The sequence below is a fragment of the Schistocerca cancellata genome, chromosome 2, assembly GCF_023864275.1.
Source record: "Schistocerca cancellata isolate TAMUIC-IGC-003103 chromosome 2, iqSchCanc2.1, whole genome shotgun sequence".
Lineage (NCBI taxonomy): Eukaryota > Metazoa > Arthropoda > Insecta > Orthoptera > Acrididae > Schistocerca > Schistocerca cancellata.
Window position 1 is genome coordinate 754,132,255 of NC_064627.1, and position 27,364 is coordinate 754,159,618.

Genomic DNA, 27,364 nt, shown 5'->3' on the forward strand with positions numbered 1-27,364 from the left:
GATTATAACATGATTTGAATACATGCGCACAAAGGAACAAAAGTTTTCTTTGAAGTTATCAGTTACTTCTAGTTACTTCTCATGCAGAGTCTGATGACTGACAAAAAGATACAATAACTCCAATCCAGGTCCAATTGTTATTTGTGTCCAAATCATTCTGTATGAAGTCTTGCTTTCTACCTCAGTTGACATAACATTGTTATCTACTGGTATAGATAATCTCCTTTCAACCCGCAAAGCCTTTCTTTTGCATAATATCCCAAATATGCCAGATTGTAATGAGCACATGCACACCACTACTGGTGTGCTGGGTGGCATAATGTAGTGTTTCTGGAACAGTTTCACAACTAAGTAATTGCCACATATGTGTCACATACTAACAAAGTTATTAGACAGTATGCATTCTGTTGTACCACAGCAGAGAAACATCGAGAGCGGTGGTCCGAGATACCACAAGAAATAATTTGCAATCCCATATCCTACATACCGAGGGAACACTGAGCAGAAATCATGACAAAACAAAAGTTTGAGCTTTGAGATATTGCTACTTTTAATGTAACTTCTCATTTCAGTAAGATCATGAGACTTTGGTAAGGACTGTGCATGCTTTCTTCAAGGAATGTTGTTTCTCTACCCTACATGTTCACCTAACACACAGCCCATAAACCTTTCTAGGAAGTGGCTGGTGGGTAACTTAGTCACAATCCTGAACCAACCATGGGTGATTATTTTGTGGACTTACTTACAAACTGAATGATGAAAGCTTCACAGCAGACATCTCAAATTCAGAGGTCACAAAAAAAGCTCTATTCCAAATAACTGGGTTGTTCATGATATTCCTAATCTGTAGTATAAGTTCATTTCACGCAAATCCCCCCCAGCCACCTTTACACACACACACACACACACACACACACACACACACACACACACACACACACACACACACACACACACACACATTTGCTATTTGTACGAATACACTTAATGAATTTATTCACTCACCACTAACAGTGAAAACCTCCTGCTTTTGTGCTTCCTGGTAATCCGGCATTGATTTGCTCTTAGGCATATGATGTTTGTACTCTGAACCTTCCTGGAAGTCATGAACGTTGCCAGAGTCAGATGAAAATGTGGAAAACACATCCTGAAAAATAAAGTAATAAATGACACTATTCATTCTCTCTGAGTTACCACCAAAATTAATTATAGCTATTATAGCTTCAGACTCACTGTTAACATTATGATGAAAATTTAATCTTTGTGAATGTACAGTTTCGATTTATCTTTCTTTGATTTTAAAATAATCTATCAGCAATGATACACAGTCAAATAACAATACAAACAATAAATACTGAGCAAAGATTGCAATATGGCATGCACTGAAGACCTGCATAATAAATCATAAGAATTCAACATTAAGTTGTAAATTGAGAAAACCTGGTTAATTACTCCATTGATTCAATGAGCAATTCAATTTACCGATCTTTTAACTATTTATTATTATGTTTTAAGTTATTTATACACCTAAAATGTTGTACCTTCTCTTTGCGTGGGTGCCGCTGACTATATGAAGCCCGTGTATGACTCTGGTATGGGTGGGGTATTCCATGAACATACCCAGGAACAGATGCTCCAAGTGCACCCTGAAAAAAAATGTAGCATGCTTTTGAAAACACAGGAAATCAAGATACTAGAGCCTGCATTATCAATAAATACAATTGCTTTTGAAAACACAGGAAATCAAGATACTAGAGCCTGTATTATCAGTAAATACAGTTGCCTATTTAACACCTTTCTTTTAAACCTTTGTGGAGAAGGATCATACTGGGTGGTGGTGGTATAAGATAGAGCATACAGAGTTTAACTTTTTGATGCTACAGATGTGCTCTCTGCATTCTGTGCTGAGCGTTGCCTTGTTATGGCAGGACTGCTCACCAAGTACTGCGACCTGTGCTGAGGGACAGTGTTGCCACCGCTATAAAATACTGATTTTAAGAAACACTGCAGTGTATGAAATTTAGATAAAATATTGAAATTTTATTTAAAACTGAGCGCGGAACAGTATCTGATTTCATCCACGAGTTACTGATTTTTACATCTGACGGATGGCCCCATGTGACATGCCCATTTCCATCCCAGTGCATCGCGAATCATGTGGTCATAACGATCATCATATTTCATAAGCAGTTCAAGATATCCAAATGTGTTGTTTTACAGTTTGTAGCAAATGGCACATATGTTGTATGATAAACACTCAAAACTTTTTTATTCACCAAGATACAGAAATGGTTCATCTGCAGGAGTAACCATGTACTTTTCAACCTAATTCATCTGTCTGATTATGAGCCACCTGGACTCCTTACAGTGTCCAGCCATGTGCCCAAAACGATTACATGCATAGCTATTTACTGCTACCAATCCAGCAAAAACGGGACTGCGTACCTGAGGAGTGACTGAGCATGACGAGTTAACTTGCTCACAGCAGTTAAAGGGTTGACAGCATTGTGGATTATTGTTAACACTCAAAATAAAGTTTTATTCAATATTGTGGAAGTATAACATTGTTCCAGTTTCACAATCCTGTCTAAATTAAATTATTGTTACAAAAAATGTTTACTCTAAAGAATAATTCTGCACATTAAGAGACAATATATACATGAATGTTTTGTATTGTGATGACTGATAAGTATGAATATCGACAAATTTAGAAAGGGTTTGAAAATAAATAATGTCATTTTTAGAATGCATTGAATTATGACATTTAGACACAATAGAAATGCTAAGAGAAAAATATATTTTATTGCATGAGTATCATTTCTTTCCCCTGACCTAATTCCCCAAAGCAACTGTCACTGCCCTTCCTTTTCCAGTTTTCTCGTAAGCTGCTTTTTGTACTCTCACTGTCGCCTTAATGAAGGGTCAACGAAGAGACACATGCCTGCCTTGCTAAACCATGTATCAAGATCAAAAAAGTTCTTTGTAATTGTTAACAGTGTATGGCCTGGGTCCCACGGCCTGTCACCACCATTCACTTATCCCCCAGTGTGACAGGCATGCTATAGAGTGGTGTCAGTAGAGTAGAAGTCGCAGCAATCAACAGTGGAGGGGTGCCACCACCACAGCACATTTTCCAAGCCACAGTCCGCATTATCATTGTTAGGGAGAATGAGACTACTTCTGCTCTTGTGTGGTGATTGTTATGGGATTGAAGTTAAGAAGACTTAATTATAAGACCAGAGGACTTGACTTATCACAGTTTAAGGGGAATTCTAGTGATGAGTGTGTGGTGCCTGTGCCTTGTACTCAGTGTAATTTTCTTGGGCACAGTGCCCCTTCTGCTGCATTGGTAGCAGTAAATAACTACACATGTAATCGTTTTGGGCATGCAGCTGGATGCTGTAAGGAGTCCAGGTGGCTCAATCAGACAGATGAAGTAGGCTGATAAGAGTACTCTGCGACTATCGGTCCTCTCTGTGTGTGTGCAGCCTGCCACCTAAGAGCTGCACTTGCAACCTACATCCTCAGTTATCTGTTGGACGTATTCCAACCCCTGTCTTCCTCTGCAGTTTTTATCCTTTACAGCTCCCTCTAGTCAGTGATTCCCATGTATTCCTTTCCTTGCCAATTCTGCCGAGAACTTCCTCATTTCTTACCTTATTATTCTACCTAATGATCATCATTCTTCTGTAGCACAACACATCAAATGCTTTGATTATCTTCTGTTCCAGTTTTCCTGCAGTCCATGTTTCACTACCATAAAATGCTGTGCTCCAAACGTATTTTATCAGAAATTTCTTCCCCAAATTAAGGCTTATGTTAGATATAGTAGATTTCTCTTGTCCAGGAATACCCTTTTTGTCAGGGCTAATATGCTTTTTATGTCATCTATCCTCTGTCCATTGTGGGTATTTTGCTGTATGGGTAGTAGAATTTCTTAACTTCATCTGATTCACAATTCCAATTCTGATTAAGTTTCTTGCTGTTCTCATTTCTGTCACTTCTCATTACTTTCGTCTTTCTTCGAGTTGCTCTCAATCCGTATTCTTCACCTCCACTGAGGAGAGCAAAGTCATCATTAAATCTTATCACTGATATCCTTTTACCCTGACTTTTAATCACACTCTTGAACCTTTCTTTTATTTCCATCATTGCTTCTTCAATGTAGAGATTGAAAGTAGGGAGCAAAAGACCACATCCCTATCTTACACCCCTTTTTAACCCAAGCACTTCCTACTATATTAGTTTTTTTATTCTTCTTTGTTTTTCTGAATTGTGAAAATGAGTAAGGTCGAGGCAGAGGCAAAGTCAGAGCCACAAGATGTTGCCACTGATGAGGCTTTGCAACTGTTAGTGGATTTGGTAACTCAGATGAGGTCTCAGGTATTAGGGGTGGATCTGATTATTGCTAACCTTGTTTCGCCATTTACTGATAGGGCATCTGAGGTCGGGCAGCGTTTCTAGGTTTCAAGTTATCAGCTAACTTAGAGAATTGGTCGGATAAGCAGTTACTACAGATTGCAAGACAGGAGAAGCAAAGTTGTTCGTGAGGTGGACAGAAGTGTTGCATAATGCAGAGACTTCTGATCAACTGAGACAGGGGCTGGAACATTGGTACAGAAAGCAAAATAGTGTGTAATTTTTTTGGGAGCAGTTGGGTACTGTATCCAGTAGGTATAATGTGGCAATGGAGGACTCCGCAGACAGGATTAGGAAGATGAACGTTCACACCTTTCAGTTAGTACAGAATGGAGAGGTGAATAAAGTGGTGCTGCAGGAAGCTGAGCAGCAAGCAACGGGTGCTTTCCTGAGGGGTTTGGCACTAGAGATGTCTGTGAGATTATGTAGGAGGAGGGGGGAGACCTAAATACCTCCATGACGGTGTAAGGTTAGCACTGGACTAAGAGGAAACTGATATATCGACAGAGGTGAGGGATCAAAGACACGTACTTACATCGACTACAAAGTGTTTCGATTTTGGATGAAAAGGACATATGAAGAGAGAGAGTGCTGCCAGCCATGAAGATGTGCTGGGGTTAATACAAGTGGCCAACAATTTCTATATGAATTATAGTAGGGGTGGTGCAGGTCACTGACAAGCATATAGGGGTGGTAACAGATGTGGCCCATGAAACTTAGGAATGGTCCATTAAACTTAGGAGGAAACTCCAGGGCCACCAAAAGGAATTTCCAGTAAAAGTAAATGCAGTGAGAACAAATGCAGAGGCAGAAAGTGCCGTAAAAGGTGTTGACAGATGGTAGGAAATACACTCCTGGAAATGGAAAAAAGAACACATTGACACCGGTGTGTCAGACCCACCATACTTGCTCCGGACACTGCGAGAGGGCTGTACAAGCAATGATCACACGCACGGCACAGCAGACACACCAGGAACCGCGGTGTTGGCCGTCGAATGGCGCTAGCTGCGCAGCATTTGTGCACCGCCGCCTTCAGTGTCAGCCAGTTTGCCGTGGCATACGGAGCTCCATCGCAGTCTTTAACACTGGTAGCATGCCGCGACAGCGTGGACGTGAACCGTATGTGCAGTTGACGGACTTTGAGCGAGGGCATATAGTGGGCATGCGGGAGGCCGGGTGGACGTACCGCCGAATTGCTCAACACGTGGGGCGTGAGGTCTCCACAGTACATCGATGTTGTCGCCAGTGGTCGGCGGAAGGTGCACGTGCCCGTCGACCTGGGACCGGATCGCAGCGACGCACGGATGCACGCCAAGACCGTAGGATCCTACGCAGTGCCGTAGGGGACCGCACCGCCACTTCCCAGCAAATTAGGGACACTGTTGCTCCTGGGGTATCGGCGAGGACCATTTGCAACCGTCTCCATGAAGCTGGGCTACGGTCCCGCACACCGTTAGGCCGTCTTCCGCTCACGCCTCACATCGTGCAGCCCGCCTCCAGTGGTGTCGCGACAGGCGTGAATGGAGGGACGAATGGAGACGTGTCGTCTTCAGCGATGAGAGTCGCTTCTGCCTTGGTGCCAATGATGGTCGTATGCGTGTTTGGCGCCGTGCAGGTGAGCGCCACAATCAGGACTGCATACGACCGAGGCACACAGGGCCAACACCCGGCATCATGGTGTGGGGAGCGATCTCCTACACTGGCCGTACTACACCACTGGTGATCGTCGAGGGGACACTGAATAGTGCACGGTACATCCAAACCGTCATCGAACCCATCGTTCTACCATTCCTAGACGGGCAAGGGAACTTGCTGTTCCAACAGGACAATGCACGTCTGCATGTATCCCGTGCCACCCAACGTGCTCTAGAAGGTGTAAGTCAACTACCCGGGCCAGCAAGATCTCCGTTTCTGTCCCCCATTGAGCATGTTTGGGACTGGATGAAGCGTCGTCTCACGCGGTCTGCACGTCCAGCACGAACGCTGGTCCAACTGAGGCGGCAGGTGGAAATGGCATGGCAAGCCGTTCCACAGGACTACATCCAGCATCTCTACGATCGTCTCCATGGGAGAATAGCAGCCTGCATTGCTGTGAAAGGTGGATGTACACTGTACTAGTGCCGACATTGTGCATGCTCTGTTGCCTGTGTCTATGTGCCTGTGGTTCTGTCAGTGTGATCATGTGATGTATCTGACCCCAGGAATGTGTCAATAAAGTTTCCCCTTCCTGGGACAATGAATTCACGGTGTTCTTATTTCAATTTCCAGGAGTGTATAAAGTTTTGCTGGACACAGGGGCACACGTGTCAGTGGCCTCAAGAGTGTCAGTGGGATGGAGGCAATGGAACTCACCATTCCATAATTTACATGGAGTAGGGGACACTGATATATGACCATTGCTGTCAGTAGGGATAAGTTTTTTGTGCAAGGCAACGAAGTTTAAGCAATGCGTAGAAGTGGAGTCTCATATGTGTGAGGGCTACAGCACGATTCTAGGGTTGGATTTTCTCCATCAACATTGTGCCATAAGTGACCTCAACATAAAAGACATTCTGACTAGGGGAAAGAGTTGTCAATATTGGTCTGATGTGAGGAATGTCTAATGACAACACAATCAACTCAAACTGCAAGCAATGACATTAAGGCTTGATTCGCATGACTGTGTGAGAGAAGGCACCGGGAAGCCACTAGGGGTGAATTTAGAGCCTGAATTACCAGTTGTTATATTATGTGTAATAGAACGACTACAGGGGAGTGAAATATTGGATGCGGTATGTTGTTTGGTGAAATATAGTGTTGTACATGTACAAGCGAGGGACAAAGGAAAAGTAGCACCTGTCAATGTGAATAATTTTAGCACAAAAAAAGCTAACATCATTGGCTAGAATGGTGATTCCGGATGATGAAGACTACCATTCAGGTGGTACTGGCAATGATGAGGCACAGTATGCTGTATAACTATTTCACGAGCAAATGAAGAGTTGAAGGGAAACATATAGGACACAGAACACAGATGGAGTACCTGCTACAATTTTTAAGATTTGTTTTTTCTGTGATGGTCACTGTCTGCTACGCCAGTAACACAACACAGGATTCTGACAGGAAACGAAGCACCAGTTATCAGACCCCATACAGAGCCTCCCAATTGCTGCAAACAGTTTTGGAGGAATTTATAAGTCAACAGATGGCTGAGGAGTTATAGAAACGTTTACTAGCATCTGGGATTTGTGTGTGTGTGTGTGTGTGTGTGTGTGTGTGGGGGGGGGGGGGTGGAGGGGCCAAAGGGCAAGAACTGTGATCGTGCTAAAGAAGCCTATGTATGGCTCCCATAAACATCAGTTTTGCTGCAATTATCACCATCTGAATAGTAGGACTACAAAGAAAGCCCAATCAATCCCAAATATCACAGAGACAACATAATATACAGCAAAGCCAATATTTCTCATCACTGGAATTAAGGAGCACATCACATCAGTTGTAAGTCACTCTGGAAGGCAGACTGAAAATGGTGTTTTCAGCACCTTGGGGACACTATCAATACATAAGGATGCACTTTGGGTTGAAGAATGGCAACATTCCAATCGTTGCTGGATAGAGTACTGAAGGGACATACCATGCCAATGTCTTGTAGAGCTTGATGATACAATCATTTTTTCGAGTGATGAGCAGAGACAATGTCTGAGGGAAGTGTTCAAACGATTATGACACTCAGCACATAAAAATGTCACTTTGCACTGGAAGAGGTTAACTTTGTGGTCCATATCACTAGTAACGGCAGTGTGAGGGTTGATCTGAGGTTAATACACAAGGTGCAAGACCTTCTGGTTACACAAAAAACCAAGGAATTGCAATCTTTTTTCGGTCTCGCAAATTATTATAGAAAGTTCAAGAAGGGGTTTGCAGATAATGCCAGGGCCCTTATGCACTTATTAAAGAGGGGGATTAAGTTTGTATGGTCAGAAGAATGGCAAGCAGCTTTTGTCAGGGACTTTTCTAGACTTTCAGTAGTAGTTCATATTATCATGTGATGCATCGAATCATGCTCTGCGGTGTGTTCTGAGCCAGGTAGCCAATGGGCAAGAACATCCTGTTGCATACGCATTAAGACAGTTGAACACAGTGGAGAAGCATTATTCTATAACAGTGAAGGAAATGTTTTACTCAATACACAGAGTGACATACTTCTGGTGTTACTTTATGGAAGAAAGTCCCAGGTAGTGACAGACCAAGTCGCTTTGATGTAGTTACTTGGTTTGAAGGACCCTTCCAGTAAATTAACAAGGTCAGCATTAAAACCCATTGAATTTGAGTATAAAGTAAACCACAAATCAAGAAAGAAACACGGAAATGCGGATGAACTTAACAGAAAAATAACTATAATACAGGCAGTAGATCATGACTATGGGGAATGGCAAGCAGTGCAGAGCCGACAAAGAGTGGAACCAATAGGGCAAACTACAGCAGTTTAGCAAGCACAATGGATTATTGCGTAGAGAGAGGAAATTGGGACCATGAGTGGTGGTGCCCGACAAGCTTAAGCTAGAAATGTTACATGAGATGCACAATCACATTGTATCGGGTCATGGGGGATGCTGGGCGATGAATAGGAAAGTGGCAGAAAATTATTGGAGGATAGGAAGGATACAGGATGTTAACTGATAGAACACAAATTGTGTGGATTGTCACAACAAGAGGATTTGAGTCAGAGGCAGATATTGTTATAGACGCTGCCAGAAGAAACGGAACTGTTCAGTTTCATTGGGGTGGATGTGTTAGACCCATTCAACTGAACACCAGCAGATAATTTTTTTGTGCTGACCATAATAGCCTATTTTCCTTGTTACATCACAATGGTGCCAATACCGGGCCAACAGTTGCTCACTGTCGCACAAGCATTAGTGAATAGCTGGATATTGAGTACGTGGTGCCAGAGACAATAATTATGGACCAGGAGATGAACTTCATGTCAGACCTGATGAAAGAGTTGTGTCAGTTACTAAAAGTGAAAAAATTAAGGACGGCAACTTCAGCCGCAAGCTAATGGAAGAATGGAATGAGTGCATCAAACAATTGGGAAAGACGCTTAGTTATTATGTGAACTCACACTGTTCAAACTGAAATATGTATCTATACTTTCTGGTGAGTGTGTGCAACTCCGAAGTATACACTAGTACAGGGTTGTCACCATTTGAGGTGGTGTACGGGGAGATGATGCTGTCACCATTCGATATGATTAACCACTATGGTGGCAGGAAAAGAGAGACAGTATGGGAGCTTGCTAGAAAGGTAAGGGAAGAATGGAGAAAGGTCCAATGAGCAAATACTAGTTGTTGGAGAAGCAGGAAGAGGTGGTATAAGAGGTGGGGAAATTACTTTAGTATGAAGTGGGTCAATGGATGATGATGTGAAATCCATATACCTTGATGGAAAAGGTGAAGAAGTTTGTAACATGATACCAGGGTCTGTACCAAGTAATTGAAACCATGCAACTGGTAAATGGGAAGCTACAGCTGCTGATGAGGACAACAATTTTGCATTGGGTGTCCATGACCAATCAAGGGATGCACCAGACGCAATTCCACAAGATGTATTGGTAAAAGCGAGCAGAGAGAAGAAAAAGAAGAAGTGGAAGCATGTGCAACAGGACAAAGCAATCCAGAAACCTCAGGCTCACTAAGCGTTAAGGCCAAAAAATTAACTGATACGAGGTGAGATTTTTGTGATTTCTGAATATTTTTCTGTTGTTTGTACTATAGGATATTAAATTTGTTTTGGGTAAAGTTGTATGTTTGTGTTGGGGTAGGTTTTATCATAAGTGTATCGACACACACTGTTCAGAGACGTGATATTAGTCCTTGTCCTCAGGTTGACGTGTAAGAGAAGGGCCAAAGAAGAAGAATGCTAGTTTTGGCACTGTACCCTTTGCCAGAGGTGGAGTGAGGATGCTGCAGGATTGTCACCTGGATGAAGGAGTTGTGTTTTCCAGGGAGCCAAATGTAGTGTTATCCAGCCATAGGTGGTTATTAGGTTTGATGTTTAATATGTGGGAATCGCAAAATGAAATTAGGAGGGCGGAGGAAGTGTTTACTGGGATACAACAATTAGCTGTTAGTAGTGGGAGACTGAGAAGTCTCAAAGAAGCACAGGAATTTGCTTGGGCATATGGGCAACTACAGGAGCTGATGGAGGAGGTGACAGGAGTTATTCTGCATGAATCCGGGAGAGTGAAAGGGGTGGCCAAATGCTGGAGGTAGAATATGAAACGCTATCTTTGGGATGCTAGATGCAAGTGACTTAAGTAAGTTGAACAAAATGGCAGAGAACGCAAAGGGGTTAGTGGACACAAATAAAGAAACTGTGGAGTGGCATTCCACACATATCATGAACTTGGATGGCAGCATGCTAAACACTACACACATGCTCCAACGATGACAAAGGAAGTTATGGATTATGCCAGGGCCTCAGCTACCACTCTGAATCAGGGTTTGAAATATGAATGTAGATTTTTTTGTGGACTATTTTTTCTTCTCTGAGTCATATGGGATGCTAAATGCCTGAAAATTCTTGCAGATTGTGACGATGATGAATCTGTGAGGTGTTACTCCGAGGCTGAACACGATAAGATCTAAAAAAAAAAAAGTTAATGTGATACTTACAGAAAAAAATACGTGAAAGCAAATTCTCCTACAGAATATCTGATGATTGATGAGTAACGCATTCCATTTCGGGAGCAGTGCTAAAGAAATCTGGAATAGAAGGTAGTTCCTACAGTAGAGCATAAAAATCTCTACTTGCACACATTCAGGGTGCATCAAGAAATCAGTCTGATGGTTGGTTCAGGTAGTCTAATCGCCTTTCAGATTTTCTTAACTCCTTGTTATTTGTAATATAGAGAAACCCCACTTTTACACTTTTCAAAGGACTTTCCTGATACATAATAATGAAATACATCACTAGTTAAGTATTTTTTCATGCTTAGCACTATGCGTTTCGAGAACTTTTTCTCGTTGTCAAGTGCAAATATGAATGAAAGTATTTTGTATGGTAAACTGCCTATTGGCTTCTGTCTCGGGTTCTTCGGCCGACGTTCATCTAATGATTTTTCTGACGTTTCGCCAGCACGAGTGGCTGGCATTGTCAAAGCCTCACCCTCCATTGCCGGTGGTGAAAAAAGTTCACCACCGGCAATGGAGGGTGAAGCTTTGACAATGCCAGCCACTCGTGCTGGCGAAACGTCAGAAAAATCATAAGATGAACGTCGGCCGAAGAACCCGAGACAGAAGCCAATAGGCAGTTTGTCAACAAGTGGCCACGAAATCCTTAACAATTTTGTATTTTGTATGGTGTTCCAATATGTGTGAATCTGTGTCTCTTGCACTGTAGTCGTCTTTTTGAGGTATCAGGTACTGTGTCTCATAAGTTATGTAGAAACCCCCCCCCCACACACACACACACAAACTATCACTCACATTGTTTGTTTGTTTAAGTAACATCACAAAAAATACTTACGTAAATACTGCACTTGACCACAAGAATAAATCCTAGAAACACGTTTTGCTCTGCATGAATAAAATACATAACCAGCACTGTGTTTACACTAAAAACATTAGAGCAACTCAAAGTGAATGATGGTGTCAACTAGCGTTCCAAGTGGCGGCCATACACTGCAACACACTAAATATGGTTTGACCAAGGTGTCACAATGATCAGAACAATCACAAAACTGCATTTGCACAATAGAGGCAGTTTGGAAAGGGTTGTTATTGGTCATGATACCTTCATTCGAACAAACCTAGGTACTCCCACTGGCTACCAAGCCAAGTAGAGCTTGGCAGTGGCAGGAGATACAGCATGAATTGTTCCAACTTTTACATGTTTAACAGTTTCAAATCCACTGAGCAGAGTCCCCTGGTGTCAAGAAACTTAACCACGTAATATTTGTAAACACTACCGGATGGTCAACATAATTTTTTCTCCACTAACATTTTTCATAATGCGTAAATCGCAGGAAAATTATAAATATGTTGACACTAAATTGGGTGGAAATTAACATTGTGAGCATAGGAAATTTGACGGGACTGATAAAAAATGGTGTGAATGGTGGGAAAACATTAATTCCAGGAACGTAAAAGCAGGGTTATACTGTAAATATCTCAGGGAGAAACATGACCATTGATAGCTGGCATACCAGTGTTCCACTCGCTAGAACCTTGATCAATTTTACGCTGGCTCTACTGGGATATTACACAAAAAATAAATGTGAAATTCCTGCTGAGAGCTTGCCCAATAAATAGAGAGATGTTGGGTTCAGGTTTGTTTTGTTTTACAGGATAAGTGTTTATAGTGTTTTACATTTTGAGGAAATCAGACTGTTTAGTTCTTATATAAACAAAGCAAAGTGATGAGAACATACATGAAGACATAAGTGCCCGTAAAAAAAAGTCTTCCTACAAATCCACTAAGGGAAGATTGGACACATGTGAACATCTGTGCAACAAGTATTGTGTTGGGTACAAAACAAACATGTGGCCACATGCTGTGATCTAATTTTTGTGTATTTATGTCAGTTGTAAAATGAACACTGGTAAAAAGAAAGAAGGAAAAGTATTTCTCAAGGAGCTTATAACTAAAATATAATGGAAAATTGATTCTGATGGGTAGAGGGATAGAAGTACCCATTCAGCAACAGTAGCAGGAGCCACAAAAACATAACTGGGGCAACATTGCAGAAGATGAAGACACATCACATCTTCACTAGTACGAATGTTAATTAGCATTGCAAGGGAAGTCTGTATAAAATGTTTTCCACTGTTGTATGCATGAAACATTGCAAACAAATATTTTAATGCTACAAAACATTCTGTGCTTTAACTCTGAAATAGAGGTTTCATGCATACTAAATTAGATTTCCTCTGTTTTGCACACTGTCATTAAGCGCTGATAAGTAAATACTGTTTATGCATAAGGAATTAACAGATTTTATAATTATTTCATTTGTATTGATAAACAGTTGATCTTTTGACTAAAATAAATAACTTTTTTGATAAAATTATTTATTTTGCAGAAACATAGTTTAAAATACATAAACAAACAAGAAACAATATTTTTCAAGTGGAGCACAAGAAGGGGGGTGGGGTGGTTGGAAGACCTGTAGTTGGTCAGCCCAGTGCTGAAATTTGTTAAACCTTCTACATTGGCATGAACTATTCAAAAAGCACCAAACAAAAATGACATGAAAGATGATGATGTACACTCATCTCAATCTAAGAGCGAATTTTTATGTAATGCAAGTGAAGAACCAATTAGAGGAGATATCCACAAATAAACTGAAGAGCTCAAAGAAAATGTAGAAAATCCTGTACATATTTGTAATGCAAATGAAAACAAATTGGGTAGTGCACCCGATGAGGGCTTGAATGAAGAAGAAACCACGGAAAGTAGAAATAATACTTTGTTTACTGGTATCTCTCTTGTTTCTGATAACAGACAAGGGGATAAGGAGGATGAGACAAAAGGTGCGAGCTGACAAACGACCACGGATGAAGCCTGCAGTGGTCATAGGGCTATCAGCAGTCTGCTGGCGAGACGCGCAATACCTTTGCCCCCTTAGCTGGTCAGCAGGCTGGATGCTCGGACCCAGCAGCAGCAGAAGGATTAACAGAAAAAATTGGATGGACTTCAGTTCTGAACTGTACAATTGTTGCTGCCATGGCTATTTTGGCATGGGGGTAACATTGAGTGGCAGTCGTCACCATTTCCCACATGCAGCTGACAATCACTTTGTTATTCTGATCCAGGGATAGGTCCTACAGTCGAGTCCTATGTAGCCGTAAGCATGATGTATCTGATATAGAGTGGATGTGGCACCAGAGTGTAACTTATGACCACACTGACAAGTAACCGTGTTCATGCATACATGTGCTCTTTATTTTGTAATCTTTCGCCATCTTTTGTCAAACTGGGCCTCACTAAATGTTGTGCAATACTAGTTCACACAAATTGGTTTCTTTTTCAATATTTGTACACTCACAATAAAGGTATTTTGAACTACCTCTGAAAAAATAGTTCATATGCACAGAATTTGCTATAAACAGCATTTTGAGACATAATTTTAATCTACATTTGCTTTCACTTGTAAATATGAATTTTTCAATTTCCTGGCCACTGGATATGGAGTACTATCTCAGACTGAACAGGAATGGGGGATGGAATTCGATTGGAATTTGATGATTGTTCTTTCCAAATAATATTCTCATACCTTAAATACAGTGTTTAGTTTCTAATGACAAATCTTTGTATTATATACAGCTCCTTGCTGTCTCCATTGTTTTATGTCATGTAGACAACTTATTACTCCCCTTCATCTCCAACAGTAGTTTCTTATGTTCATTGTAAATGAGATTTATGTAACATATCCTGTACAACACAACTACTGTGCTTGATTAGGCATATAGAGCAGGGTCCACAACTCTTACAAAAATATTCAGAACAGAATTTTGCAAAACATGTTTGCAGTAAAACTTATTGCAGCAAATATCCTAATAGTGTACATATAATGTCTCTTTGTGAATATCAGGACTATTTTTGCATTTCTGCAAAATAAATGTATCTTCTATTTTCACAGTTGTACATAACACAAAAGACTAACGGCCTTCAACTTTATGGCATGGAAGGAAGATACGAGTTCAGATTCCCATCGACAGTGTGATCATTAGAGACAAAGCAGATCACAAAAGAATGGGGAAGAAATCAGCTGTGCCTTTTTTGAAGGCACCATCCTGGCATTTGGAGTGATTTAGGGAAATCACGGAAAACCTAAATCTGGATGGCTGGACAGGGATTTAAATGATCATTCTCCTGGATGTGAGCGTAGTGTCCTAACCACTGTGCCAGCTTGCTCGTTTTCTGAGCAAGCGAAGTCCTATAAAATCTTCTCTGTTTTCAAGCTGTGACATATTTGAGAAATCAGGAAAGACATCATTCCATTTATTGTGCTTTACATAGACCTTCTAGTTTTGGGTAAGGTGAATTTTCAAGTACATCTAATACCATAACACACCATAATAAAAAGAATGTTATAACATAAAAGGCATTCAAGTACACTGGATGTAGTGTTCACATAAACATAGTGATTACCTTAAGAGTTGTGGATGCATCAATCTCACATCATAAAAATTGTGTGACATGCATAAACACATATAGTATGGTCACCATGATCTAAAATGTAAAGTATACAGAATGATAGTGGTTGTGAGAAGTACGGCATTGACACACTATAAAATGCCACTTCTAGCCAGTGACAAGAAGAAGTCAAATCTTGTGATGCATAGCAACTAGACACACCTACATGTAGCTGCCTATGTTACTGAATCATGGGTACAAGGTGCATCAGAAAACTGCAACTGTCAAGCACAGAGTGTAAATACAAAGACTCTTGCAGTACCACAAATATACAATTTCGAAGTACATCTTGTATTTTCTATTAACAAACAATGGAAAATTCAGGAGGGAATATGACACTATTATGAAAAGGATAGCTGCTGCTCACCAGAAATAAACAAAACACACACACACACACACACACACACACACACACACGACCACAGTCTCCGGCTGCTGAGTCTGAGTTTGGCCTCAGCAGCCAGAGACAGTGGTCATGTGTGTGCGAGTTGTGTGTGTGTGTGTGTGTGTGTGTGTGTGTGTGTGTGTGTGTGTGTGTGTGTTTGTTTTGTCTGGTTCCAATGAAGGCCTTGTTGTGGCTGAAAGCTTACTTTCTGACAGTTTTTTTGTTGTGCTTACATGCGATTCAGCATCTCTGTTATGTGGTGAGTAGCAACTATCCTTATCATAATATCTTCTATGAGCAGTTACATGAAGGAAGGGAGAAGTATCCTATTAGTATTTACTTCCATAGTGACCTCTTGGCATTATACAAAGGGTGTTAAAAACGTTCTGCACAGTCGTCTCTAATTGTTTTATTTTTTGCAAGAGGGGAATGAAATTTTTTGTGAACATACTTGGAACATTTAGCTACAAGTTGGTATATAAAAGTATTTTCTTTTATTTACAGGTGAGCCATAATGGACCGTGAAGTAGATGTCAGGTTGTGACAACAGATGGTGATGGAGTTCCTCTTCAAGACCGGCAATGACTCTGCCACATCGATTCACAGGAAGTTGCTCCTTGTTTATGGGGAGGACACAGTGGATTGCAGAAGAATCCAGTGGTGGTTGCAGAGGTTTAAAGAAGGTGATTTCTCTCTACTGGACAATCCATGATGCTGTAGACCATCGGTGGCAGTGAGTGATATGAATAAGGAGACCATTGATCAAATTATCCAAAATGACAGACGTGTACGACATGACAGAGTGCTGAAATGACTCGTTTGTCATTGGGTAGTGTGGTATCACTGGTACAGTCACTAGGGCACAGAAAAATCTGTGCACGTTGGGTGCCTAGGTTATTGACAAGAGAAATGAAAACAATGAGGAAGAACGTGTGCGAGGGTCTCATGAAGACCGTTACTGAAAAGTGGAAACAGTGTTTTGACGGCGTTGTTACCCAGGATGAAACATGGTTGTTTTTGTCCGAATCTGAGAGCAAAACCTAATCCATGGAGTGGCGTCATCTGGGTTCCCCTCTGAAGCAGAAACCAAGACTTTCAAGAACAGCAGGCCGAAAGGTGATGGCCTCCTTCTTCTGGGGTAAGTGTGGTGTCATTTTCATTGACTTTTTGGAATCTGGCTCCACAATTAACTGGGACCATTACTGTTTGTCACTGGTCACTGGACAAGCTGTGATGTGCCATCAAGACCCACAGACCACAGCTTCAGGGTCATACCTCATCAGGCTACACCATGACAATGCCAAGCCCCATACAGCCTTATGATACAGGAGAAAATCATGAAAATGGATTGGAAAATATTTCCTCATTCTCCCTACAGTCTGGACATGGCTCCATCTGACTTATTTCTTTGGTGGTCTGAAGATCCACCTGTGAGGGAAAACATTTGATAGTGAGAAAGACCTTATTTCCTGTATCAAGCGATGGTGTAAAAGTCAATCCCCAGATTTTTACCAAAGTGCATTTACATCATGGAAAGAACGTTGGGCCAGATGTGTCACAGCTGATGGAGGCTACATTGAGTAGGCTAATGTATAGCTAAATGATCCAAGTATGTTCACAAAATATTTCATTCTCCTCCTGCAAAAAATAAAAAAAAACAGAGACAACTGTGCAAAATTTTTTGAGTGCCCTTTGTACTTTTACCCTTGTTCTAACGTTAAAAATTTATCTCATCTGCTTTCTGTACTAGCATAATGTTATTAATGACCACAAAAATATAATTTTAACCCCACTTAATTTCTGATGCACCTCGTGTTTTTAATGTATTCATAAACACACTGCACTGTTTTACACTGGAGACATGTGTATAAGTTCATTTACACTTCAATATTATGTTGCAAGTTATTAGTTGCAACACGCGGCACTGTATGCGTCACTTACTAAAACTGTAATGAGTATATTTTATACAAATTTTCATGTCCTTTTTATGAATTACAGCCTGACTACTTTGAAAGAAGTTTTTGGTATTGGTGCTAATGTGTGGTTTGGAAATATATTACTATGATATATCCTCCCATCTTCCCTGTAACTGTTAGTACAAGACACAAGATGTACTTTGAAATGGCGTATCAATAGTACTGTAATATATTTCGTATTTACACTCTCTGAATGATAGTTACAGTTTTCTTATGCACACATCTGCACGTCATTACCAGAAACAGCTGTGTTTAAGTGTGTTCCGTAGCTATGTATCACAAGGTTTGTTGTATCATTGTTACTGGTTAGACATGGTGTTTCAATATTATATTAATGCTATAGTTCATGCAACCACTATCATTCTGTGCACTTAATACTTTAGGTGATGTACTCTGATGACTGTGCTATGCACAAATACCCATGGCATGTGGTTTTTGTACTGCTTGTAGAACAAGATACTTAGGGGCCAGAAAAAATTCACATTTTGCAATAAATGTGAATACAGCTGCAGATTACGCTTCAAATGTGAAAATATGAAATTACCCAGTAAGTGCTATATCAAAGTAAATTGTATCCAGATGAACTAATTTATCAAGATAAAGCATATAAATATTGATAATTGATCTAATTTTCAATTACCAGTACTGCACATCGCCTGGTGAAGCCCAATTTGGAAAGATAATGTGTGTAAGAAGGTGTGTGTAAAATAAAAAGTGCATGAATGCATGTATCAGTGTCACACCACTGGTGAGAAGCAGAATGGTCTGTAAAAAGGGCCTGCACAATGTCAATATTTATTGACAACAGAAGCTTGTCAACTTTCAAAGTAATACAGTGACCTCGTACCATCAATAATATAGACAAAAATTGTCTGTTGGGATTGTGGTTTTACAAAGTTAAGATGACTGGAATCAGAACCACAGATCTGAAAGATTTAATGAATTATTTTCCAATGAAATCTGTATCATACGAAAAGTTATTAATGTTTATAAAAGATAAAACAGAGAAGCAAAATAAATTAATGAGAAAGACAATCACAGCCAACAAGAGATTAGGAGTAACTTTGATGTTCCTGGCAACAAGTGGGTCATCCAAATGCTCCAAGTTCAGTTCTGTAATACCAGCCTAGACAGTTAGTAAAATTCTATGGAAATCTGTAACGCAGTTATATCTGCCTGCAAAGATACATTCAGGCAATTAATGTAACACAATTTCAGATAACTTGGTGAAACTGACATGCACTTTGCAGACCTCTTACTAGTTACAGCAGATACATGAAATATGTTCCCCCAAATGAGTGTGTTTTTCCATACTGCTATGCAATCAGGGTGTATATGTGGACAAGGAAAAAAAATTTCCGGATTTTGCGGTTAAAAATACACTTTCTCCCGGGTGAAATCATACTTTTTCCATGTATATTTTCCAGAACTGCAAATCTTATCAAACCTTTGAATGGTTATGGTTTTATACACGGGCGTAGAATTTCCCGGCACTTTAGAAAACGAACCACAGGGCAAAAGACACGTTTTGGAAATATCTTTGATGTGCAGCAACATGTACGCTGTGTATTTTCGTATTACGAAAGTATACATTGCAATTCCATCAAGCACCACACGATACATTCTGAATCATTGAAATCGAGATTGCGATGCGCTTTTGTAAACCAGTCATAGCTCATGTCACGTGATCTCGCCAGCCGATGACAGCAGTTATTCAGAACTTAGGACACGCGATGTAGTCAGCCAATAGCAATAATACTGTTAAGTAGTGCAAACACACAAACAGAAAAAGTTAATGGTTTAAATTAATATACATAGTGTTGCTACATGAAACGCAAAGATTTCACATGTAATATTGGTCTATAAGATTAATACACTGCAAGAGAAGCTAAGCTTTCACATATAATGTTGGTCTTTTATGCGTGTATTACAATTTAAGATGTATCACACAAATCTGCCAGTAAAATTTTTAATAACAACATAAATTTCTGATCTTCTGGGCTCAAAATTCATCTAAATGGCTCGTCATCAAAGAGCTGATTTTTAAATGACAGTGAAATGCTCTGTGATTTAAGAAATTCATCGTACATTCTTGCACATAGTTCCGGTGTAACTGCCAGAATGGTACTTTGATGGTAACGCTTTTCAAACTACCATTCGGAATATTTTCCCGTGACCTGTTAGAAATAGGTTCGTTTCTACAGTTGCCAGAGAACACCAGATAACAGGCGTCACTGCACTAGCACAGCTACGATGTCGTAGGGAGCCCGTATGTTCATACATGTAAAACATTACAAGATCTTACATTATGTCATAAAAGAAACAAGACATCAGAGGACACTCCAACAGCATCGGAATTTCGTGACCCATACTAATAGGTGCACATTTGTAAGTCCAGATTCACAGTGAAGTAGGCCACAACCTGATATTAAGTTTTCAATGTGGTTTTCGGGATGCAAATTTTCTTGGAGTACCAGTAGGCCTACTGTGTTATCTCATGTTTGGTTCTTTATTATGGCATAATGCCATATGTGCTAGAAGCTGAAAACGTGACTTGAAATGCAGCGAACAGTGTGTGGAATGAACACTTCGTTTCAAATATATTGTCTGCCTCAGCGGAAAAGTTTAATAAAAGAAAATTTCTTTAGCAAACTGACACAAATGACTTCATTGTTCTGCAAGGCAATTAATGCTCGACTGTCAGAAAGGTGGAAATGAAATAAAATCTGCAACTAAGAACACATTTTAGCCTTCCATTATTATGTGAATGTATTTCAATTCACCAGATAGCTCCCGGCCACAGAAATCTGTTTTGTTTTCATTTGACATGAGAGCAGTAAATGAAGAGGAAACAGCAAAATCACTAAATGTAAACATGGGTCACGTGGAGACTACTCACTTCCCAAGTGTAACTCTGACTGCTCTGTGCATAAGCCCTGGATCTACGATATTTCCGAACCAGGGCAGTACCCCGCCACTCACTCAAGCGTTTGAGATAGGATGCAAAAAAAAAATTGAATTCAAAAATATGTTCATTTTGTACCGCACATCTTTCTGAAGAGTTTGATGGATAAAACGTGTGTTCGAGAAATGTAACAGACGTTATTTGGTTGTAAGTGTGCCAAAGTGCTGTGCCTCGCCTCCTCACACAGCATTCTTCTATCGCACCTCACTCTGTTTCGCTCTATGGAATTGAAACGTGTAGATTTTTTAATGGATGCCATCAAACCATATTCAGGACAGTGGAAAATTAAAATGTCCTGAGGTGCCTCTCCTGCTTATAGTCGGCCGGTTTGATATCCTTCCCCCCCCCCCTTTTACAGAACTCTTTAGAAAATTACCACTCTTTATTCCCTATCAGTTAACAACTTGCTGCTTTGTGTGACATAAAATTAAATATAGGATACATAAACCCAGACAAGCAAGACAATACACATTTCTTCAATCCTTAGCTCCTAGAATTTTTTCTCTCTAATCTTGCTACAGCTTTACATGGCGTGCTTTCCTTTCTGCAAAAGAATCTATTACCTCAAAGTTCATCAAATGCTTTGCTACATGAAAAGTCGAAATGTCGTTGTCTAATACTGATACAAATAGGACCCAAGACTGATGTGGTTTCCGGATCTGATTACATCTATTTTGTCACTGTCTGCTTGATAAAACAAACTAGGACTTTCTAATACTGCAACAATTGTAACACACATCAAATAAACGAAACTGTTTTGGCACAAACGGTCTTTTTTGTAACGACAGAATATAATTCACAATGTACCAATATCAAACGCCTATTAGACCTACTACAAGCAAAAAGCTTTACGTTAGGAAATAGTTTCACACTTCATTCATATGCTCCAGTTTCTCAAGTATGAAATCGAAAAGTAGTAGTACGAAAGTTTTATACAAACTTGGAATCATCATATTGTTCCATAATTTGGGTGATGTACCCATCTCTTCTCCTTCCTCTTTCTAACAAACAGTCTTGTTATCACTAATTCTGTAACTATTCCCGCCAATGTCAAACCTTATTCAAAGGTTAACTTCACTAACTCTGCCAGAATCACCGGTTCAGTTATCCCGAGATTATTCTCTGGTCAGGCGTTGCTACATGTTCGTACAACGCGTTTTCCACACTTATTCCAGAATAGAACTTAATGCGGCTGCTAGCCGGGGATTGTACATCTGGCCCTTATTAGTATGGCGATCTGGCCAAAACTTTTCTGTCAACATTTCATTTTCTTGGATACACAGAGGAGGTAATACGTAATCTTTCTTACCTGTTATGTGTTTGTTTCCACTCCTGTAGTCTGAATCTATGGATGTCACTAGTAATTATAACAACGCTCATCATTCGCAAACCTAATCAACTGCACAATCAGACAGTGGTTGGCATTCATCAGTTCGGCCTTACTCCGCTCAGCACGTATAGCCCCTTTTGTCTGCAGGAAAGTTTGTTTCTACATGCGACGAGGACTCCCCTGACACAGAGACATCATATACACTATGCACATATTCACAAATCAACTTACCATTCATTCAGAAATCAACTTAGAATGTGTTCAAAAATGTTCAAAAACTGACAGGAATGCAAAAATGTTCAAAAACTGATAGGAATGCATTTCAAAGTCATATGAATAATGTGATAGACTAACGTGCGCTGAATGCTAGTCGCTTTGGGATACGAGGTTTTTCCCCCCCTCAAGAATATGAATTTAACGGAAGGGATTTCTGCATTGCATTGTGACCCGGGACAAAAAATGGATTAATTACGATAACCCTACATGCAAAAAATCACGGGGATATCCTGGCCAAGCTTCCACGTCGACGGCCAAACCGAATATTCAAGATCCTGCTCTGCATTTGGTGGGATCAGATCGGCGTCGTGTACTATGAGGTGTTGAAAACCAAGTGAAACAATTACAGGTGCTCATCATCAAACGCATTAAAAGACAAATGGCTGAAATACAGCGAGAGGCACGATAAAGTGATTTTGCAGCATGACAACACTTGACCCCACACTGCAAATGGGGTCAAAACGTACTTGGAAATATTAAAATGGGAAGTCCTACCCCACCTGCCGTATTCTCCAGACATTGCTCTCTCTGACTATCACCAGTTTAGATCAATGGTGCATGGCCTGGCTGAGCAACACTTCCGATCTCACGAAGAGGTCACAAATTGGATCGATTCGTGGATCGCTTCAAAAGATGAACAATTTTTTTGACGCGGGATTCATACCTTGTAATATTGACAATATGTCACTCAGATGGTCAATATACAGACCGACATTATTATTGACTGTGTAAATGACCCTTAAGATACACACTCCATAATGCAATGCAATTCTCAGCCATGGAACCTTGCATCTTAAAACAAAGCAAGGTGTAGGTTTGTCGGCTAGCTTAAGTCCAAAAGTTGGTACAATGCAGAAACTTTTAATGTGGTAGGTGTTTTGAACTAAGCTTGCATCACATACTGCTCAAATACTTTTTTACAACGCTATGTCAACCTCATCAAGCAAATGCGTTGTAGCCATTCCTTTGCCTATTGTTTTCTTCTTTTACTCTGAAATGAGTGAGAAGACTAATCCTGGTCCATCACAGATTTCGTTTAGGACCCTCGCAATACCAGAAAGGATCAGCAGCCCTGTGTCAGTTCATTTTCGACAGGTGAAAACAGAACATAGATGCAGGCTGCTGTCCTACCAGAAGGAGGTGGGGCTCGTTTCCCCACACCCCTTACCTCTTTGTTTATGCTCGTGGTCATCTGTCAAAGTATAGTGTCCGCACTCTGCAGTATGTTGACTAGAAAACAAAACATATCAGCATACATAGACTGCACTGAAATTCTTCCTCTAGTTTGTGAATAGTCATTTCCTGCGCAGTTTCTATGCTAAGTGCCTTGTCAGTTTCACCAGTAGCATTGTCAAGCATGAGTAGCACCATTATGATTGGCCAGAACAGTTTGAAATTAATGCTCTGAAGTTTTGTAGGAGAAATCGAGTTCGATTCCAGATTTTTTCTGACACCATGAATCATGTTGTGCTGTCCATAGATCCGTAAGAGTACAAGGGGGTGGAGATCTCTTCTGAACAGCATGTTGCAAGGCACCCCAGATATGCTCAATAATGTTCGTGTCTGGGGAGTTTGGTGGCCAGAGGAACTGCTTAAACTCAGAAGAGTGTTCTTGGAGCCACTCTGTAGCAATTCTGGACATGTGGGGTGTGACACTGTCCTGCTGGAATTGCCAAAGTCCGTCGGAAAACACAATGGACATGAATGGATGCAGATGATCACACAGGATGCTTACGTATGTGTCACCTGTTAGAGTCATATCTTGGCATATCAGAGGTCCCATGTAACTCCAACTGCACACACCCCACACCATTACAGAGACTCCACCAGCTTGAACAATCCCCTGGTGACATACAGGGTCCATGGATTCATGAGGTTATCTCCATACCCATAAACATCCATCCGCTTGATATAATTTGAATGAGACTCATCTGATCAAGCAACATGTTTCCAATGTTGGGTGTTGAAGGGCCCAGGCAAGGCGTACAGCTTAGTGTTGCAGTCATGAAGAGTACATGAGTGGCCCTTCGGCTCCGAAAGCCCATATCGATGAAGCTCAGATAGTCATAGGTATGGAAAGCTGGCTAAAGCCGGACATAAGTTCGGCCGAAATTTTTTCAAGCGAACTAGCACTGTTTAGAAAGGATAGAGTAAACACAATTGGTGGTGGACTATTTACTGCTGTCAGAAGTAGTTTACCTTGCTGTGAAACAGAAGTAGATAGTCCTTGCGAAATAGTATGGGTAGAGGTTATACTTCACAATCGGACTAAACTATTAATTAGATTGTTTAACCAACCCCCGACTCTGAAGATATAGTTGCTGAACAGTTCAAAGAAAACTTGAGTCTCATTTAAAATAGGTACCCAAATCATACAATTATAGTCAGTGGTGACTTCAATCCACCCTCGATAAGCTGGAAAAATTATATATTTAAAGCCGGCAGCAGGCATATAATGTCATCCGAAACTGTACTGAACGCTTTATCAGAAAATTATTTTGAACAATTAGTTCACGAGACCACTCAAAGCGTAAATGGTTGCTAAAGCATACTTGACCTCTTAGCAACAAGTAATACTGGACAAATAGGGAGTATCATGACGGATACAGGGATTAGCGACCACAAGACAGTTGCTGCTAGGCTGAATACTGTAACACCCACAACCATAAAGAAGAAACGCAAAGTACATCTATTTAAGAAAGTTGATAAAAATGCTCTTAACGCCTTTTTAAGAGACAGTTTTCACTCCTTCTGTTCCGATCACGTAAGCACAGAAAAGATGTGGAATGATTTCAAAAAGATAGTATTGATGGCAATTGAGAGATATATACCACATAAATTAATAAGTGATGGTACTGTACCCCCATGGTACACAAAACAGTTCAGATCGCCGTTGCAAAAGTGATGAAAAAAGCATGCCAAATTTAAAAGAACACAAAATCCCCAAGATTGGCAAAGTTTTGCAGAAGTTCAAAAGATAGTGTGTACTTCAATGTGAGATGCTTATAATAATTTCCACAATGAAACACTGTCTCGAAATCTAGTAGAAAACCCAAAGAGATTCTGGTCACACATAAAGCACACCAGTGGCAATACACAATCAATGCCTTCACTGCACGATAACAACTGTTAAGTTACTGATGACAGTGCCACTAAAGCAGAGTTATTAAACATGACAGTGCCACTAAAACAGAGTTATTAAACACGGTTTTCCAAAACTCCTTCACCAAAGAATACGAAGTAAATATTCCGGAATTATAATCAAGAACAACTGCCAAGATGAGAAACACAGAAGTAGATATCCTCGGTGTAGCAAAGCAGCTTAAATCACTTAATAAAGCCAAGGCCTCTGGTCCAGATAGTATACCAGTCAGGTTCCTCTCAGAGTATGCTGATACAATAGCTCCATATTTAGCAATTATATACAATCGCTCGCTCACAGAAATATCCATATCTAAAGACTGGAAAATTGCTCAAATCACACCAATACCCAAAAAGGGAAGTAGGAGTAATCCGCTGAATTACAGACCTGTATCACTAACATCTATTTGCAATAGGGTTTTGGAACATATATTGTCTGAGTAGCCCTCCTAGATAGTTTGCAGATGATGCTGCCATTACCATCTTGTGAAGTCATCAGATGACCAAAACGAATTGCAAAAATTTTGACTACACGATAAGTAATACAAATCTGAAGGCTGTAAATTCAACTAAATACTTAGGGATTACAATTACAAATAATCTAAACTGGAACGATCACATAGATAATGTTGTGGGTAGAGCAAACCAAAGACTGCGATTCACTGGCAGAACACTTAGAAGGTGCAACAGGTCTACTAAACAGACTGCTTACACCACACTTGTCCACCCTATTCTGGAGTATTGCTGTGTGGTGTGGGATCCGCATCAGGTGGGACTGACGGGTGACACTGAGAAAGTACAAAGACAGGCAGCTTGTTTTTTATTATTGCGAAATAGGGGGGAGAGTACCACAGACATGATGCGTGAATTGGATTGGCAATCATTAAAACAAAGGCATTTTTCGTTGTAACGGGATCTTCTCATGAAATTTCGATCACCAGTTATCTCCTCCAATTACGAAAACATTCTGTTGGCACTCACCTATCTAGGGAGAAATGTTCATCATGATAAAATAAGAGAAATCTGCACTCGTACAGAAAAATTTACGTGCTCGTTCTTCCCCCGAGCCGTTCGAGAGTGGAACGGTTGAGAGACAGCTTGAAGGTGGTTCATTGGACCCTCTGCCAGGCACTTTATTGTGAACAGTACAGTAATCACGTAGATGTAGATGTTTTCTTGACTGGTGCACACAATGACACTTGTTGATGGCAAAGCATTGAAATCTGCAGCAATTTGTGGAAGGGTGCACTCCTCTGTCACATTGAACAATTCTCTTCAGTCATCACTGATCTTGTTCTTGAAGGATATTTTTCTGGCCGCAGTATGGTTGGAGATTTGACATTTCAATGGATTCCTGATATTCACGGTACACTCGTGAAATGGTCGTACGGGAAAATCTCACTTCATTGCTACCTTGGAGATGCTGTGTCCCATCGCTGGTGTGCTGACTATAAACACCAAAGTTCAAATTCACTTAAATCTTGATAAGCTGCCATTGTAGCAGCAGTAATCGATCTAACAACTGCACCAGACACTTGTTGTCTTATACAGGCATTGGCGACTGCAGTGTTGGATTTTACCTATTTACATATCCCTGTATTTGAATACACTTGCTTATATCAGTTTCTCTGGTGCTTCAGTCTATTATCCTGTGTTCCATGACAGAATTTAGCTGTTTAACACTAACCCTC

The 27,364-nt window shown here is 40.5% G+C and overlaps 1 protein-coding gene across 3 annotated transcripts in view; it reads right to left on the minus strand.

Moving 5' to 3' along the window:
• LOC126162574 (axin) overlaps nucleotides 1-27,364 on the minus strand; it is a 265,930-nt gene that overhangs the window by 43,070 nt on the left and 195,496 nt on the right. For all 3 annotated transcript variants that reach the window (XM_049919166.1, XM_049919167.1, XM_049919165.1), the window contains 2 exons: nucleotides 1,542-1,646; nucleotides 1,006-1,147 (listed from right to left, as the gene is read on the minus strand). In XM_049919166.1, the coding sequence (XP_049775123.1) occupies nucleotides 1,006-1,147; nucleotides 1,542-1,646 (247 nt within the window). The remainder of the gene's footprint in view (nucleotides 1-1,005; nucleotides 1,148-1,541; nucleotides 1,647-27,364) is intronic.